Below are 13,746 nucleotides of genomic sequence, written 5' to 3'. Positions count from 1 at the left end.
TCATTCAAGACTAGATTTGAGAGTTCAAGTTGTATTTTTCAATAATTACCCATCTTTTAAAACAGTGTCACGCTTATGTGAGAAACTAAGTAACTCAGGTCGTGTCAATATGCAAATATAATACTAAATCAGGAATAAAATGTTTGTTACTTGAACACATAATATTTTTTGAGGACAAATATAATATTTTTATACTTTTAGGCTTGTTTAGTTCGCCGAAAATATTTTAAGGGAAATGGAATTCAAATTCAATGGAAAATCAATTACTAGGAAGATGAATTGCATTGTTCAGTTTGTGAAAAAATTACTGAGAATACTAATTCTATTATTTGGTTAGATTTGGAATAACGAGTATAAAGACCTATATGCTCCTACAAATTAATATGAGTAATATAATTAAGAAACAAAGCAAGGGTAAAATAGTCAAATCATATCATTTTTTCTTCCCATCTTCCATGGAAAACAAAATCTTTAGTCCAAATAAAGATTTTATTTTTCTCAAATTTGAGAATTTTATTTTCCCAATGAAAAATAAATTTCATGAACAAAACAACAAAAAATAACACTTTCTTCCACTTTAAGAAAAATATTTTTGATGAAATTTTTTTTTCCATGCAACTAAATATTCCCTTATTATTACATTTACTTGGACCACGTTAGTATAGCTAGAGGAGATGTACCGTAGTAGGTAAACGTTGACATAATAATTAATCAAGAAGACAAGCGGCTGGTAGAGTTCCAGGAATCTAAGATAGGGGTTAAGTACTCAAATGCAATTTGTTAAAAACTACCCATTAGAGGGGGTCAAAGTCCACGCACGACTGGAAATCATCATATTTCAGAAATGGCCTTAATTAGGTCGGAAATGCCTGTTCCGACCAATTTAGGTGTCCAAAAAAATTCTCGTCGCTAATTTCGATCATCCGGAAAAGTGGTCGGAAAAAAATTCACCAGGTCATATTCTTTTTCATATTTCTCTGTCCGTTCCCGAAATCTTTTCGCACAAAGAGCTCACTTGTTACTTAAACTACCCCATTAAGTTGTGTACTCAAATTGTGTGAGTTTTTACTGTGAATAAAACCACATTCTTTATTCTTCTTTTACATATGTTGCCGTATGCTAAGCATTTAACATGGTATCTGAGCCACTTTTAAGGGATCACCTACACTCCTACACCATTAATGGCAGAAAATCAAACACCCCAAATATATGTTGTTTTTTAACCTACCGATTCAAGTAGTCCGTACTATGCGCAATCATGAGTGTTGGGTCCCTCCCTCCATGTGAAGAAACAAGATGGCAGACAAGGAAAATGGGACTCCCACTATTTTTTTTGTTTCCTTTTTTTTTGTCCTTAGTGTATGAGGAATGTTCCACAATTTTTATTCCTCAATTTTTGTTGTGTGTTCAGCGATAGTGGACAGCAGCAGAGGAGGGGAATTATTTTTTCCCATTTTCACTCTCTTTTTCGGCCAGAGAGAGACACACACAATGAGGCAGTAAACAGAGCAAGAAAACCCATTTTTCTTCTCATTCCATTCGGCAGTCTGCAGCAGAGGGAAGAAACCATTTTCTCTTCTTCATCTTGGTGCCATTTTGTCATGGAGTTTGTCTAAGCTTCTTGGGTTCATCTTAATCAATTCTTTGAGGTCAGCTTGTATTTATTCCAGGCATCTCTTTGGATAATCTCGTAATATTTGTATTCATTTTTATCCTAGTCTTGGAGATTGAATATTTTGAGTACGAGATATTATTCCTTTTAGCCTGTGAATATTATAAGAATGTTTTGGCCTAGGAGTTGTTGTATTTGATGATTTGTGGATGTCTGGCTCACGTGGTAGCCTAAAACTTTGTACCCGAGATTTGTGATAGTGGAAATTGTTGTTGTTGGTGGCCCGTGGTTTTTCCCCGTCATTTTGGGGTTTGTTGTTGGTGGCCCGTGGTTTTTCCCCGTCATTTTGGGGTTTCCACGTAAATCTTGTGTTCCTTGTGTTCATATTTATTTTTGTCCACGTAAATCTTGTGTTCCTTGTGTTCATATTTATTTTTGGGCTATTGTGTATTATGTTCCTTGTGTTCATATTTATTTTTGGGCTATTGTGTATTATTTCGTATTTGTGCACCGTGTTGGTCTTGTGATTTTTAATTGTCACATGCAGTGGGATTTTTCCCAACAATGAGAAAATCCTTCATTAATATTGATCACGACACCTTTAAACGAGAGCAATTACCATACTTGGAGTAGAGCCATGAAAATGGTCCAGACATGCTGTCCAGGCTTGGAGTAGAGCCAGAAAATCAAATAAGTTCCAGGCTTCCAGCAAAGGAGGCTATTGAAAATGCAACTTCACATCTCTTTCACGTAAGAAAGATTAAACATATATGGTCCATACATGCTGTTCAATCAAAGCATAGAAATTAATTCTATTTTGATAAATTTCATTATGTCACCATCCAAAGGAGTTAGAAACATAAATCAACTTAATGCTTTTCACTGCCATTCTTCAAACACGCTCAAATATCCTTAGAACTGGTGCAGAAAAGTCAAAATTATTAATTATGCATAAATCATTAAGCGCTTTAATTTACTACTGCACAATCTCAAATTCAGCTACAAACTTATTGAAAAGGGTATTCGATCAAGATCATCTGCTATGCTCATCTTCTTCTTCATCTTCTTGGAATCATCTATCATTTCCAACCTCGATTTTTCAGTAGCTGTTGATACCTTAGCTACGAACCAAACACTCTCAGATGGCAGCGGAACAACACTTGTCTCCGCTAGTCAAACGTTTGTCCTAGGATTCTTTAGTCCGGGGAGCTCAAGATACCGATACCTCGGAATTTGGTTCGGAAATGTGCCGGAACAGACTGTGGTTTGGGTTGCCAACAACAATAATCCAATTCCGGATTTGTCCGGTGTCATCAGGCTCACACCCATGGGAGATTTAATCATCAGTAGCAGCGGCAATACGAAGAATCAAGCAAATATAGTTTGGAGGTCAAATTCATGGTCTCCAGGAATCAAGAATCCTGTTCTGCAGCTTCTGGACAACGGTAACCTGGTGGTGAAGAATGGGGATAGCTTCCTTTGGCAAAGCTTCGACTATCCAGGTGATGGATATATTAGGGATTGATCCGGGATAAATTGACCCGATAAGGCAGAGCAAAGCGGGTCCAACTACTTTTGGAGCTCTGAGGCCGAGCCCAGCGCTTAGCCTCGGTTGCCAAAGGCCAAGTCCAGTGCTCCGCCTCGGTTGCCAAAGGCCGAGTCCAGCCCTAGGCATGGGTTATGGCAAATTATTCTATGGATTTGGATCCGCCAATTAAAATACACAATTTATATACTAAATGTTTACAATTTTATATACTAAATGTTCACAATTTATATACGGTATTATGTTTACAATTTACATATTAAATGTTCACAATTTTATATACATTGTTAAATTTACATATTACTGATTACAATTTAGATATTAAATATTAATGTTAACAATTTACATACTGAATGTTCACAGTTTAAATTGTGAATATTCAGTATGTAAGTTGTGAACATTCAGTATATAAATTGTGTATTTTGATCCGGGTCCAAGACATAATTGTCGCTCGGTTGCTCAGTCACCAAGGTCGAGATCGATGTTGGGCCTTGACTGGTCAAAGCCCGGCCACGAGGATGGACGGGGTATGAACATGGTCAAAACAAGTGCATCTACCCGCCTTTTTCTCGCGGGGAACGGTTGAGGAGCAAGATTAGTATAAATTTGATCATAATTGTCTTGTTGAAACATCACAATCAATCATTATAATCACATTACATTAGCTATATATTTGGCTTTTCTACTCAATAATTTGTCTTTATTACTTATTTGGTTTAATTAATTCGGGTCACCCGGATTAATTTATTCACCCTACCAGGCGATACACTGCTTCCCGGGATGAAGCTTGGATTGAACCTGAAAACAAAACAAGAATGGTACCTAACATCCTGGAGAACCCCAGACGACCCCTCCACGGGGGATTTTAGTTTCACCTACAGACTGGACCTTCTTGGACTGCCTACCTTTACCCTCCGCAAGAATTCAACCGTGCAATTCAGAGATGGAACCTGGGATGGCAGAAAGTTCGGAAGATACTCTTTGGGCGATTTCTACAAAGGCATATTTAAGCAAACGTGTATTTGCAACGATGAAAACGCATACTGCACATTTCAGTGTCTCCAAAACTCAACCATTTCAAGATTCGTGGTGAACCAGACAGGGCTGCTAAAATTCTATATCTGGAACCACAAGAACAAAGGTGAATGGTTCAGTACTCCCATTCAAGTTGATCAATGCGATAAATATGGAGTTTGTGGTAATAACAGCCTTTGCAACGCCAACAGGCTGCCTTTATGTGAATGTGTGGATGGGTTCGAGCCGAGATTGCCTCTCGATTGGGAATCGCTTCAGTGGTCGGGGGGTTGTGTTCGAAGGACGCCATTGAATTGCAGTGAATTGCAAGGGTTTAGGAAGATCACAGGGATAAAATTGCCTGCGAACTCGAAGATGGTTGGGAAAAACAGGACATCATTAATGAGTTCAAAGGATTGTGAAAAGGTTTGCTTAGGTAATTGTTCCTGTTCGGCCTATGCTTGGGCTGAAGGTGTTGGGTGTGCTGTGTGGTATGGTGATGAGTTAGCAGACATGAAATTGTATTATAGTGAAGGACAGGATCTGTACATTCGAATGGCGTCTGTTGTCTCTCAACTTAATGGTAGTTTGGATTTATGTAAACACAGTTTTTTGATCAGTTGATGATATGATGATTGTTTCTTTAATTTCATGATTTCTTGGTCGAATTGTACATGTGATTTATGTTCCTAGGATCCAACAAAAAGGGAAGACAACGAAGGGCTTTAGTTGCATCATCAGTATGGATAATCACAGGGCTGCTCATCCTCCTCCTAACCATAACTACCTGCTATGGCTTTCATGCATTGGCTGCAAGAAAGAAAAGAAGAGGTGAGTATATATGTCTTAGATTATTATATTAATACAATAATGTAATCCATGATGGATATATTGGAGATGAGACTGGAGCAAGTCAATCCGAGAAGACGAATTAAGGCAAACCCAGCAGGCCCAGAGGCCTAGCCCAGCGCTCGGCCTCAGGGCGCCCAAGGCCTAGCCCAACGCTCAGCCTCAAGGCGCCCGAGGCCAAGCACGATGCTCGGCCTCGGCTAGTCAAGGCCCGGTAGTGAGGCCATGAGGAGCGTGTGAACATGGTCAAAATAGCTCTAATCACCCACCCTTTTCTTAGGGGTGCTTACCAGGCAAGCATAGTATAAATTTCTTCTAATTGTCTTGTCAAGACATCACAGTCTGTCTTGTAATCCAAGCTTACTACCTTCTCTTTTATTATTTATTCGTTGATTACTGGTTTTGGCTAATTTGGACTACTCGGTTTAATTAAAATCCATCAATCCAATTGATATAGTTGGTGGTTGATTCTCATGTTACCTGATTCACCTGATTGTCATATAGTTATACGAAAAGAAGAAAGTCTTGAATTACTAGGGGATTCATTAGAGCTACCAATGATTGGTTTCGATGAACTAGTGGCCGCTACCAACAACTTCAATGATGATAACAAGCTTGGTGCAGGAGGATTTGGTCCCGTTTATAAGGTTATGATACGATGGTTTCTCATCCGTATTATTGTGCCCTTTGTAGAAGATAATGATGCATGAATATGGGATTGATAATAACTACTAATAATCTTGTATGTATGTGTAAGGGATATTAACAGATGGGCAGGAAATAGCAGCAAAAAGACTATCTTGTTTTTCAGGACAAGGCACTGAAGAGTTCAAGAATGAAATATTGCTCATCTCCAAACTCCAACACAGGAATCTTGTTCGGTTATTAGGTTACAACATTCATGGGGAAGAGAAGTTACTGATCTATGATCATATGAAAAATAAAAGCTTGGATACTATTCTCTTTGGTAATACTTTACATTTGCTTAATCTGGAATACAATGTTGCAAACTTTACAGTTCTTTTAAAACTTCACGTTTACTTGTATATATGCCCAAATGGCCAAATTAAAATTCATTTCATTTGTTCAATGATACATCTGAACAGATCTAATGAAAAAGGTACAGATCGATTGGGCAAAACGCCTCAACATAATACAAGGGATAGCTAGAGGACTTGTCTATCTCCACCGCGATTCCTGTTTGAGGATTATTCACCGAGATCTCAAAGCTAGCAATATTTTGTTAGATGAAGACATGAATCCAAAAATCTCGGATTTCGGGTTGGCAAGATCATTCAGGGTGACAGAAGAACTAGCAAATACTCATAGGGTTGTGGGAACCTTGTAAGCTTCCTTCTTCAATCATCACTCACATATCTTAAATTCTTTCATATATATATAGTGACATCTTGTATGAAAATGAAAATAAAAGTTTACCCCAATTTTGTTGCAGTGGTTATATGTCACCTGAATACGTCATGAGAGGACTATTTTCTGAGAAGTCGGATGTTTATAGCTTTGGAGTATTACTGTTAGAGGTTGTTAGTGGTAGGAGAAACTGTGAAATCCATAACAATGAAGAAAATTTCAGCCTTCTCAATCATGTAAGTGCATGATTTCAGACAATAGATTACAGTATTTCACAAGTATTAAATTTATTTTCTTCAATTCTTTTTTTTTTTTAGTACTACTGACTCTGTTATAATGCAGTATCTGTTCAATTCTTATTTATTCAAGTTTTTTTGGGAACTGTTTCAGGCATGGCAATTATGGATCGAAAGCAGGGAAGTTGATCTAATAGACGAATCAATTTCCAACTCGTGTTCGTTTACAGAATCTCTACGGTGCATAAGGATAGGGCTGCTTTGTGTGCAGGACCATGCATCAGACAGACCTACAATGTCAAATGTAGTGTTGATGCTTTGCAGTGAAACAGATATTCCTCAGCCAAAACAACCCACTTTCACATTCCAAAGGTTGTTGGATTCTGATTCCAGGTCACACAGCTCCAGAAATGAAATCACTGTTTCCATGACTGAAGGCAGATAGATGTGAGAGCCAATTCACAATTCAAGTTTGTGTTTACTGTTTTTACACAAGTTTAAGGTTTTGCAAACATTCAGTGGTGATCAAGACCAAAACCTCATTGAAAATTGTTTGAAAAGTGAAAGAGTAACAGAGAGTTCCAAAGAGCATGAAGAATATAATCTGCCAAATTTTTTTTGCTTATTACTTTATAGCCAAAATTGACAGCCACTCCCTTTATTCTCACACCTTAAACGTTAAAGCTTGTGATACCAATCATACCATTATCTACTTTGTCAAAGACATCAACTTTCTCAAGAGGAGTTGCTGACTTCATCTAACAATTGCCCAAACATACCCATACCTAAAAGTGATCTCTTAATGCATCCCATGCAAAAGCAAAATTGTTTAATTTCTAATTTCTATCATAGTTTGAAAGACATAATTATCCATGATATGACTTGTATATAATTATCATATCGGTAACATCTATTAAGTACCAAAGATAGACATATATTTTGTGGGGAGGAATTTCGAGAGAACCGGGTTCAATTCTCACAAGTGACGATTCCCCCTGGGCCAGCTCCCGTGCCTCTCGGAGCGAACATGGGTGGACCCCGGACCGTTAAACGGACGGAGAGAAAGACCCTGTAAATTTACCAAAAAAAAGATAGACATATATGGAGTCATGCTGTCCAACCAAAATTGTATTTTGACAAATTTTATTTTGTCACCATCCAGAGGAGTTAAAAACATAAATCTATTTCGAGTTCTATTACATAAAATTTTAATCTCTACTTCCTCATTTTTACTTTTTGATGTGGTAATGAATGATAAATTATTTTCTATCTTGTGGATCCCAAAAGATCCAAATTTTGAAAAAAAAATTATAAATTGGGAATAATATTTTTTTTTTTTGAATACTACTAACTCTATTACAATGCAGTATCTGTTCATAACTACTTTCTCAACCTATTGAAGCACAAGAGTAACTATTGCCTCTACTGAGGCTCGAACCCACCACCTCCCGTATAAATTGGGAATAATATTTAGGAATCAAAGTAATAATTTTCATCTATTTAAATATTTAATGCTCACTGCCATCCTTCAAACAAGCTCAAATTTCTTAGAAGTGGGTCAGTGGGTGCAGAAAAGTCAAAATTATTAATTATGCATAGATCACTATAAATTAAAATAGTCAAGCACGTGCTTTAGCGCTCAATTTCAAACTCAGCTAGAAACTTGAAAGGAGTTGGAGGAAAAAAAAAAAAAGAGTTGATGGAGAAAAGCTTTCTCTATGACAAAAAATGAATACAGAATAATATGAAATGTTTGCATGAAATAAATAAGTAATCGCCAGGTCAAGCGGCATAGCTGTAGCTCTGCCAAGTGAGAGGTTCGATCCCTAGAAATCATGACAAAGATATTTAAAACTAAGTAGAAGAACGATTATTTAGAACTGAAAATGACTTAAGACTAAGTAGAAGAACGATTATTTAGAACTGAAAATGATGTACCCTTTCTTGCTGGCATCTTCTTTGACTAATATCATTAATAATATTATTATTATTAATATTAATATTATTCCATCAAGAGTATTAAAATATCATCTGCTATGGCCTTCATCGTCTTCTTCTTCTTCTTGGTATCATCTGTCATTTCCAACCTCGATTTTTCAGTAGCTGTTGATACCTTAGCTACGAACCAAACACTCTCAGATGACAGCGGAACAACACTTGTCTCCGCTAGTCAAACGTTTGTCCTAGGATTCTTCAGTCCGGGGACCTCAAGATACCGATACCTCGGAATTTGGTTCGGAAATGTGCCGGAACAGACAGTGGTCTGGGTTGCCAACAACAATAATCCAATTCCGGATTTGTCCGGTGTCCTCAGTCTCACACTCATGGGAGACTTAATCATCAGCAATAAGAACCAAGCAAATTTAGTTTGGAGGTCAAATTCATCCTCTCCAGGAATAAAGAATCCTGTCCTGCAACTCCTGGACAATGGTAACCTGGTCGTGAAGAACGGGGATAGCTTCGTTTGGCAAAGCTTCGACTATCCAGGCAATACACTGCTCGCAGGTAAAGATTTTAGTCAGGGATGACAATTTCAATCTGCCTGCCTATATCCACTTGAATCTCGACCCTGGTCCACTTTAACGACGTCCTCGCGTGCTGAATTTTTTAAAAAAAATTACTTTGGACTAATCAATTTTCTTTTTTATCAGTTCAAAATTCTTGATTATAACCTTAAAATTTTGAGTTGTCCTACTTATCGGACATACTCAAATAAAAACATTTTTAAATTAACATTATAAAATTTCAATTTTAATAAGCTAGAACATTAATAATAAATATATATACTTATACGTCATTCAATCAATCTAAATTTTCATTTTTAAATTCAAACTAAAAATAATCAATATACTTACACTATAATATAATATTTATAACAATTATTTTTTAATTTTCATTATTTATTTTCATAAAACTATTTTATTTTGTTATAGATTTATTAAAATTTTATTTAAAAATTTAATAAAAGTTATAATAAAGATGAACTTATATATAAACTAAAGAACTATACGGCTAACCTACTAAATTTTGGACTAGTCCTTTCTGACCAACAAACTTATGGAGCTATAATTTTCACTCCTATCCCTAAAATTTTTTAGTCTTATCGAACCAGTCCCTATAATTTGAACTCCCTACTTGCAGGGATGAAGCTTGGGTGGAACCTGAAAACAAAAACAGAATGGTATATAAAATCATGGAGAAACGAAAACGACCCCTCCATGGATGGTTTCAGTTCCACATATCGACTGGACATTCTTGGACTTCCTACGCTAGAGCTTCGCAAGGGTTCAACAGTGGAGTTCAGAAGTGGAACATGGGATGGCAGTAAGTTCGGTAGATATTCTTTGGCTGATGCGTACATGGGTGTTTTTAAGGCAACTTTTGTTTATAATGACGAAACCGCGTATTACATGTTCCAATGTCTTGAAAGTTCAACTATTTCAAGGCTAGTGGTGAACCAGACAGGGCTGTTAACGTTTTACATATGGAACAACAAAAAGAACGGGTGGTTCAATGCAGAGGTTATACAAGGTGACCAATGTGACACATATGGAACCTGCGGTTTTAACAGCATATGCAATGCTAACAGGCTGTCTCCGTGTGATTGTCTGGATGGGTTTCAGCCGGTATCGCCTCTCGAGTGGGAATCGCTTCAGTGGTCGAGCGGTTGTGTTCGGGGGAAGCCATTGAATTGTAGTGATGAAGGGTTCAGGAAGTTGTCAGGGATAAAGTTGCCTGACAATTCTAGGTTGTTAGGGAACAGGACATCAATGAGGAGTTCAACAGATTGTGAAAAGGAATGCTTAGGTAATTGTTCTTGTTCAGCCTATGCTTGGGCTGAAAGTGTTGGATGTGCTGTGTGGTATGGTGACCTAAAAGACATGAAATGGTATTATAATGAAGGACAGGAGCTATATGTTCGAATGCCTGCCTCTGAACTTATTGGTACTTTTTTTTTTTTTTTTAGTACTACTGACTTACAATCTGTTACCTTAATTTGAGGAGGAAAACTGTGAATTGTGATCAATCTTAGAATTTAAATCTTTTTATTCATGCTCAAATTAGGATATTGAGTTAAAAGAGACGAAAATATCTTTAAAAATTTTAGATTTCAGCACGTTTTAAACGGATGGGTGACCAGTGCAATGAATTTTGGCTCTAAAACATTAATCATGGGACCAAAATTGGTACTAAAAAATAGTCGTAGGGCCAAAATTGGTAGAAATTAAACATGTGGACTAAAATTGTCATTTTGCTAATAGTCCTGGGAAACATGTGGACTAAAATTGTCATTTTGCTAATAGTCCTGGGACCAAAATTGGTAAAAATTGTCATTTTGCTAATAGTCCTGGGACCAAAATTGGTACTAAAAAATAGTCGTAGGGCCAAAATTGGTAGAAATTAAACATGTGGACTAAAATTGTCATTTTGCTAATAGTCCTGGGAAACATGTGGACTAAAATTGTCATTTTGCTAATAGTCCTGGGACCAAAATTGGTAAAAATTGTCATTTTGCTAATAGTCCTGGGACCAAAATTGGTATTTGCTCATTTAATTTATTTAGGCCTGTTTGGTAAATAATCAGCCTATCAGCCAATTTTGACTTATTTGACCACTATTAGTTGTTTGGTTAATAAGTTTTTTGTAACTCCAAACAAATTATACCAAACAACTATCAGTTAACAGCTAATCTATCAAACAACTTTCTAACAATCAGCTAATTTATCAACTAATCATATCTTCTAACCCAATCAACTAACAGCCATTTACCAAGCAGGGCCTTACACAACTTCATTTCTTTAGCTGATTGTTTAATTTCCTTCATGATTTCTTGGTTGAATTGTAATTGTTCATCATGATATCCCAGGATACAGCAAAAAGGGTAGACATCAAAGGGCTTTAATGTCATCATTAGTATCAATAATCATAGGGCTTGTCTTCCTGGCCATAACTACCTGGTATTGCTTTCATGCAATGGCTGCTAGAAGGAAAAGAAGAGGTGAATATATATGTCTTAGATTAATAAAATGTAATAATGTTGTCCAATTGACATATATAGTTTATGGTTGATTCTCATGTTACCTGATTGTCATGCAGTGATAGGAAACGAAGAAAGTCTTGAATTGCTAGGGGATTCAATAGAGCTACCAATGATTGGTTTCGATGAACTAGTGGCCGCTACCAACAATTTCAGTGATGATAACAAGCTTGGTGCAGGAGGATTTGGTCCCGTTTACAAGGTAGTGATGAACTGTATTGTGCGTATTATATTGCAGAAGCCGGTGGTGCAACGATTGGATTGATAACTGCTACAAATTGTACGTGTAGGGGATATTAACAGATGGACAGGAAATAGCGGTAAAAAGGCTGTATAGTTTTTCAGGACAAGGCACCGAGGAGTTCAAGAATGAAATCTTGCTCATCTCAAAACTCCAGCATAGGAATCTTGTTCGGCTATTAGGCTGCAGCATTCATGGGGAAGAGAAGTTACTGATCTATGAGCATATGAAAAATAAAAGCTTGGATACTTTGCTCTTTGGTAATACATTTGCTTAATCTTGAATATCATGTTAGAAACTTTACACTTCAATTCTTTAGTTATTTGCCAAAATTTTTTTTTTCATTTGTTCAATGTTACATCTGAACAGATCCAACGAAAAAAGTACACCTTGATTGGGCAAAGCGCTTCAACATAATACAGGGTATAGCCAGAGGACTTGTTTATCTCCACCGCGATTCCTGTTTGAGGATTATTCACCGGGATCTCAAGGCTAGCAACGTTTTGTTGGATGAAAACATGAATCCAAAAATCTCAGACTTCGGGTTAGCAAGAGCTTTCAGGGTGACAGAAGAACTAGCAAATACTCATAGGGTTGTGGGAACCTTGTAAGATTCCTTCTTTATGATCACAGATAAGCTTAAATTCTTTAACTAAAATCTGGCTGACATTTTGTATAAGAAAATTAAATGCTAAAAGTAAAAATTGATCCTAATTTTGCTGCAGTGGCTATATGTCACCTGAATACGTCATGAGAGGACGGTTTTCTGAGAAGTCGGATGTTTATAGCTTTGGAGTATTACTGTTAGAGGTTGTCAGTGGTAGGAGAAACTGTGAAATCCATAACAATGAAGATAACTACTTCAGCCTTCTCAATCATGTAAGTGCATGATTTTAGACAATAGATTACAGTATCTCACAAGTATGAATATTTTCTTCAATAATTCTTACTTATTCAAGTTTTTTTTTTTTTTGGAATTGTTTCAGGCATGGCAATTATGGATCGAAAGCAGGGAAGTTGATCTGATAGACGAATCAATTTCCAACTCATGTTCATTTACAGAAGCACTACGGTGCATAAGGATAGGACTGCTTTGTGTGCAGGACCATGCATCAGACAGGCCTACAATGTCAAATGTAGTGCTGATGCTGTGCAGTGAAACAGAGATTCCTCAGCCAAAACAACCCACTTTCACATTCCAAAGGTTGTTGGATTCTGATCCCAGGTCACACAGCTCCAGAAATGAAATCACTGTTTCCATGACTGAAGGCAGATAGATGTGAGAGCCAAAATTCAAGTTTGTGTATGTTTACTGTTATAACACAAGTTTAATTAAGGTTTAATTTCGCAAGCTTTCAATGGTGATCAAGACCAAAACCTCATTAAAAATTGTTTGAAAAGTGAAAGAGTAACAGAGAGTTCCAAAGAGCATGAAGAATATAATCTGCCAAATTTTTTTTGCTTACTTTATAGCCAAAATTGACAGCCACTCCCTTTATTCTCACACCTTAAATTAAAGCTTGTGATACCATTATCTACTTTGTCAAAGACATCAACTTTTTCTCAAGAGGAGTTGCTGACTTCATCTAACAATTGCCCAAAGATTCCAGGGAAAGGAATATGCAGCTAACCATGGCAGGAATATGCACCACAACTTGGAAAAGAGAGGTTAGTTGGAATCAAAACAGGTATCAATACTAGGCTGCTACCTATCTATTTTCAGAGAGTGGGGGAAAAGTGAATTTCAAGGTACATTAAAAAGATGTATTCTATGTTGCATGAGCAATTGTATCATGTATGTTTAGTTTATCCGACGTAAACCCAGACCCTACTATACCGTAA

At 36.8% G+C, this 13,746-nt stretch overlaps 3 protein-coding genes across 3 annotated transcripts; all 3 read left to right on the top strand.

Moving 5' to 3' along the window:
* The first annotated feature begins 2,604 nt into the window (after positions 1-2,604).
* Positions 2,605-5,914, top strand: LOC116026327 (G-type lectin S-receptor-like serine/threonine-protein kinase At4g27290). The gene is made up of 5 exons (XM_031267815.1): positions 2,605-3,114; positions 3,919-4,755; positions 4,866-5,003; positions 5,526-5,668; positions 5,791-5,914. The coding sequence occupies exons 1-5, from the start codon at positions 2,655-2,657 to the stop codon at positions 5,803-5,805; spliced, it is 1,593 nt and encodes a 530-aa protein (XP_031123675.1). The 5' UTR covers positions 2,605-2,654; the 3' UTR covers positions 5,806-5,914.
* A 218-nt stretch (positions 5,915-6,132) lies between these two features.
* Positions 6,133-7,070, top strand: LOC116033033 (G-type lectin S-receptor-like serine/threonine-protein kinase At1g11280). The gene is made up of 3 exons (XM_031275795.1): positions 6,133-6,365; positions 6,475-6,625; positions 6,780-7,070. Exons 1-3 carry the CDS (start codon positions 6,133-6,135, stop codon positions 7,068-7,070), a joined length of 675 nt encoding a protein of 224 aa, XP_031131655.1.
* A 1,662-nt stretch (positions 7,071-8,732) lies between these two features.
* LOC116026291 (G-type lectin S-receptor-like serine/threonine-protein kinase SD1-1) lies at positions 8,733-13,241 on the top strand. The gene is made up of 8 exons (XM_031267775.1): positions 8,733-9,130; positions 9,767-10,570; positions 11,493-11,624; positions 11,723-11,865; positions 11,954-12,164; positions 12,274-12,511; positions 12,630-12,783; positions 12,891-13,241. The coding sequence occupies exons 1-8, from the start codon at positions 8,950-8,952 to the stop codon at positions 13,179-13,181; spliced, it is 2,154 nt and encodes a 717-aa protein (XP_031123635.1). The 5' UTR covers positions 8,733-8,949; the 3' UTR covers positions 13,182-13,241.
* The last annotated feature ends 505 nt before the right edge of the window (positions 13,242-13,746 follow it).

This window comes from Ipomoea triloba, chromosome 1, assembly GCF_003576645.1.
Source record: "Ipomoea triloba cultivar NCNSP0323 chromosome 1, ASM357664v1".
NCBI lineage: Eukaryota > Viridiplantae > Streptophyta > Magnoliopsida > Solanales > Convolvulaceae > Ipomoea > Ipomoea triloba.
Note: the sequence above shows the minus strand (reverse complement) of the source record. Positions and strands in the feature narration are given on the sequence as shown.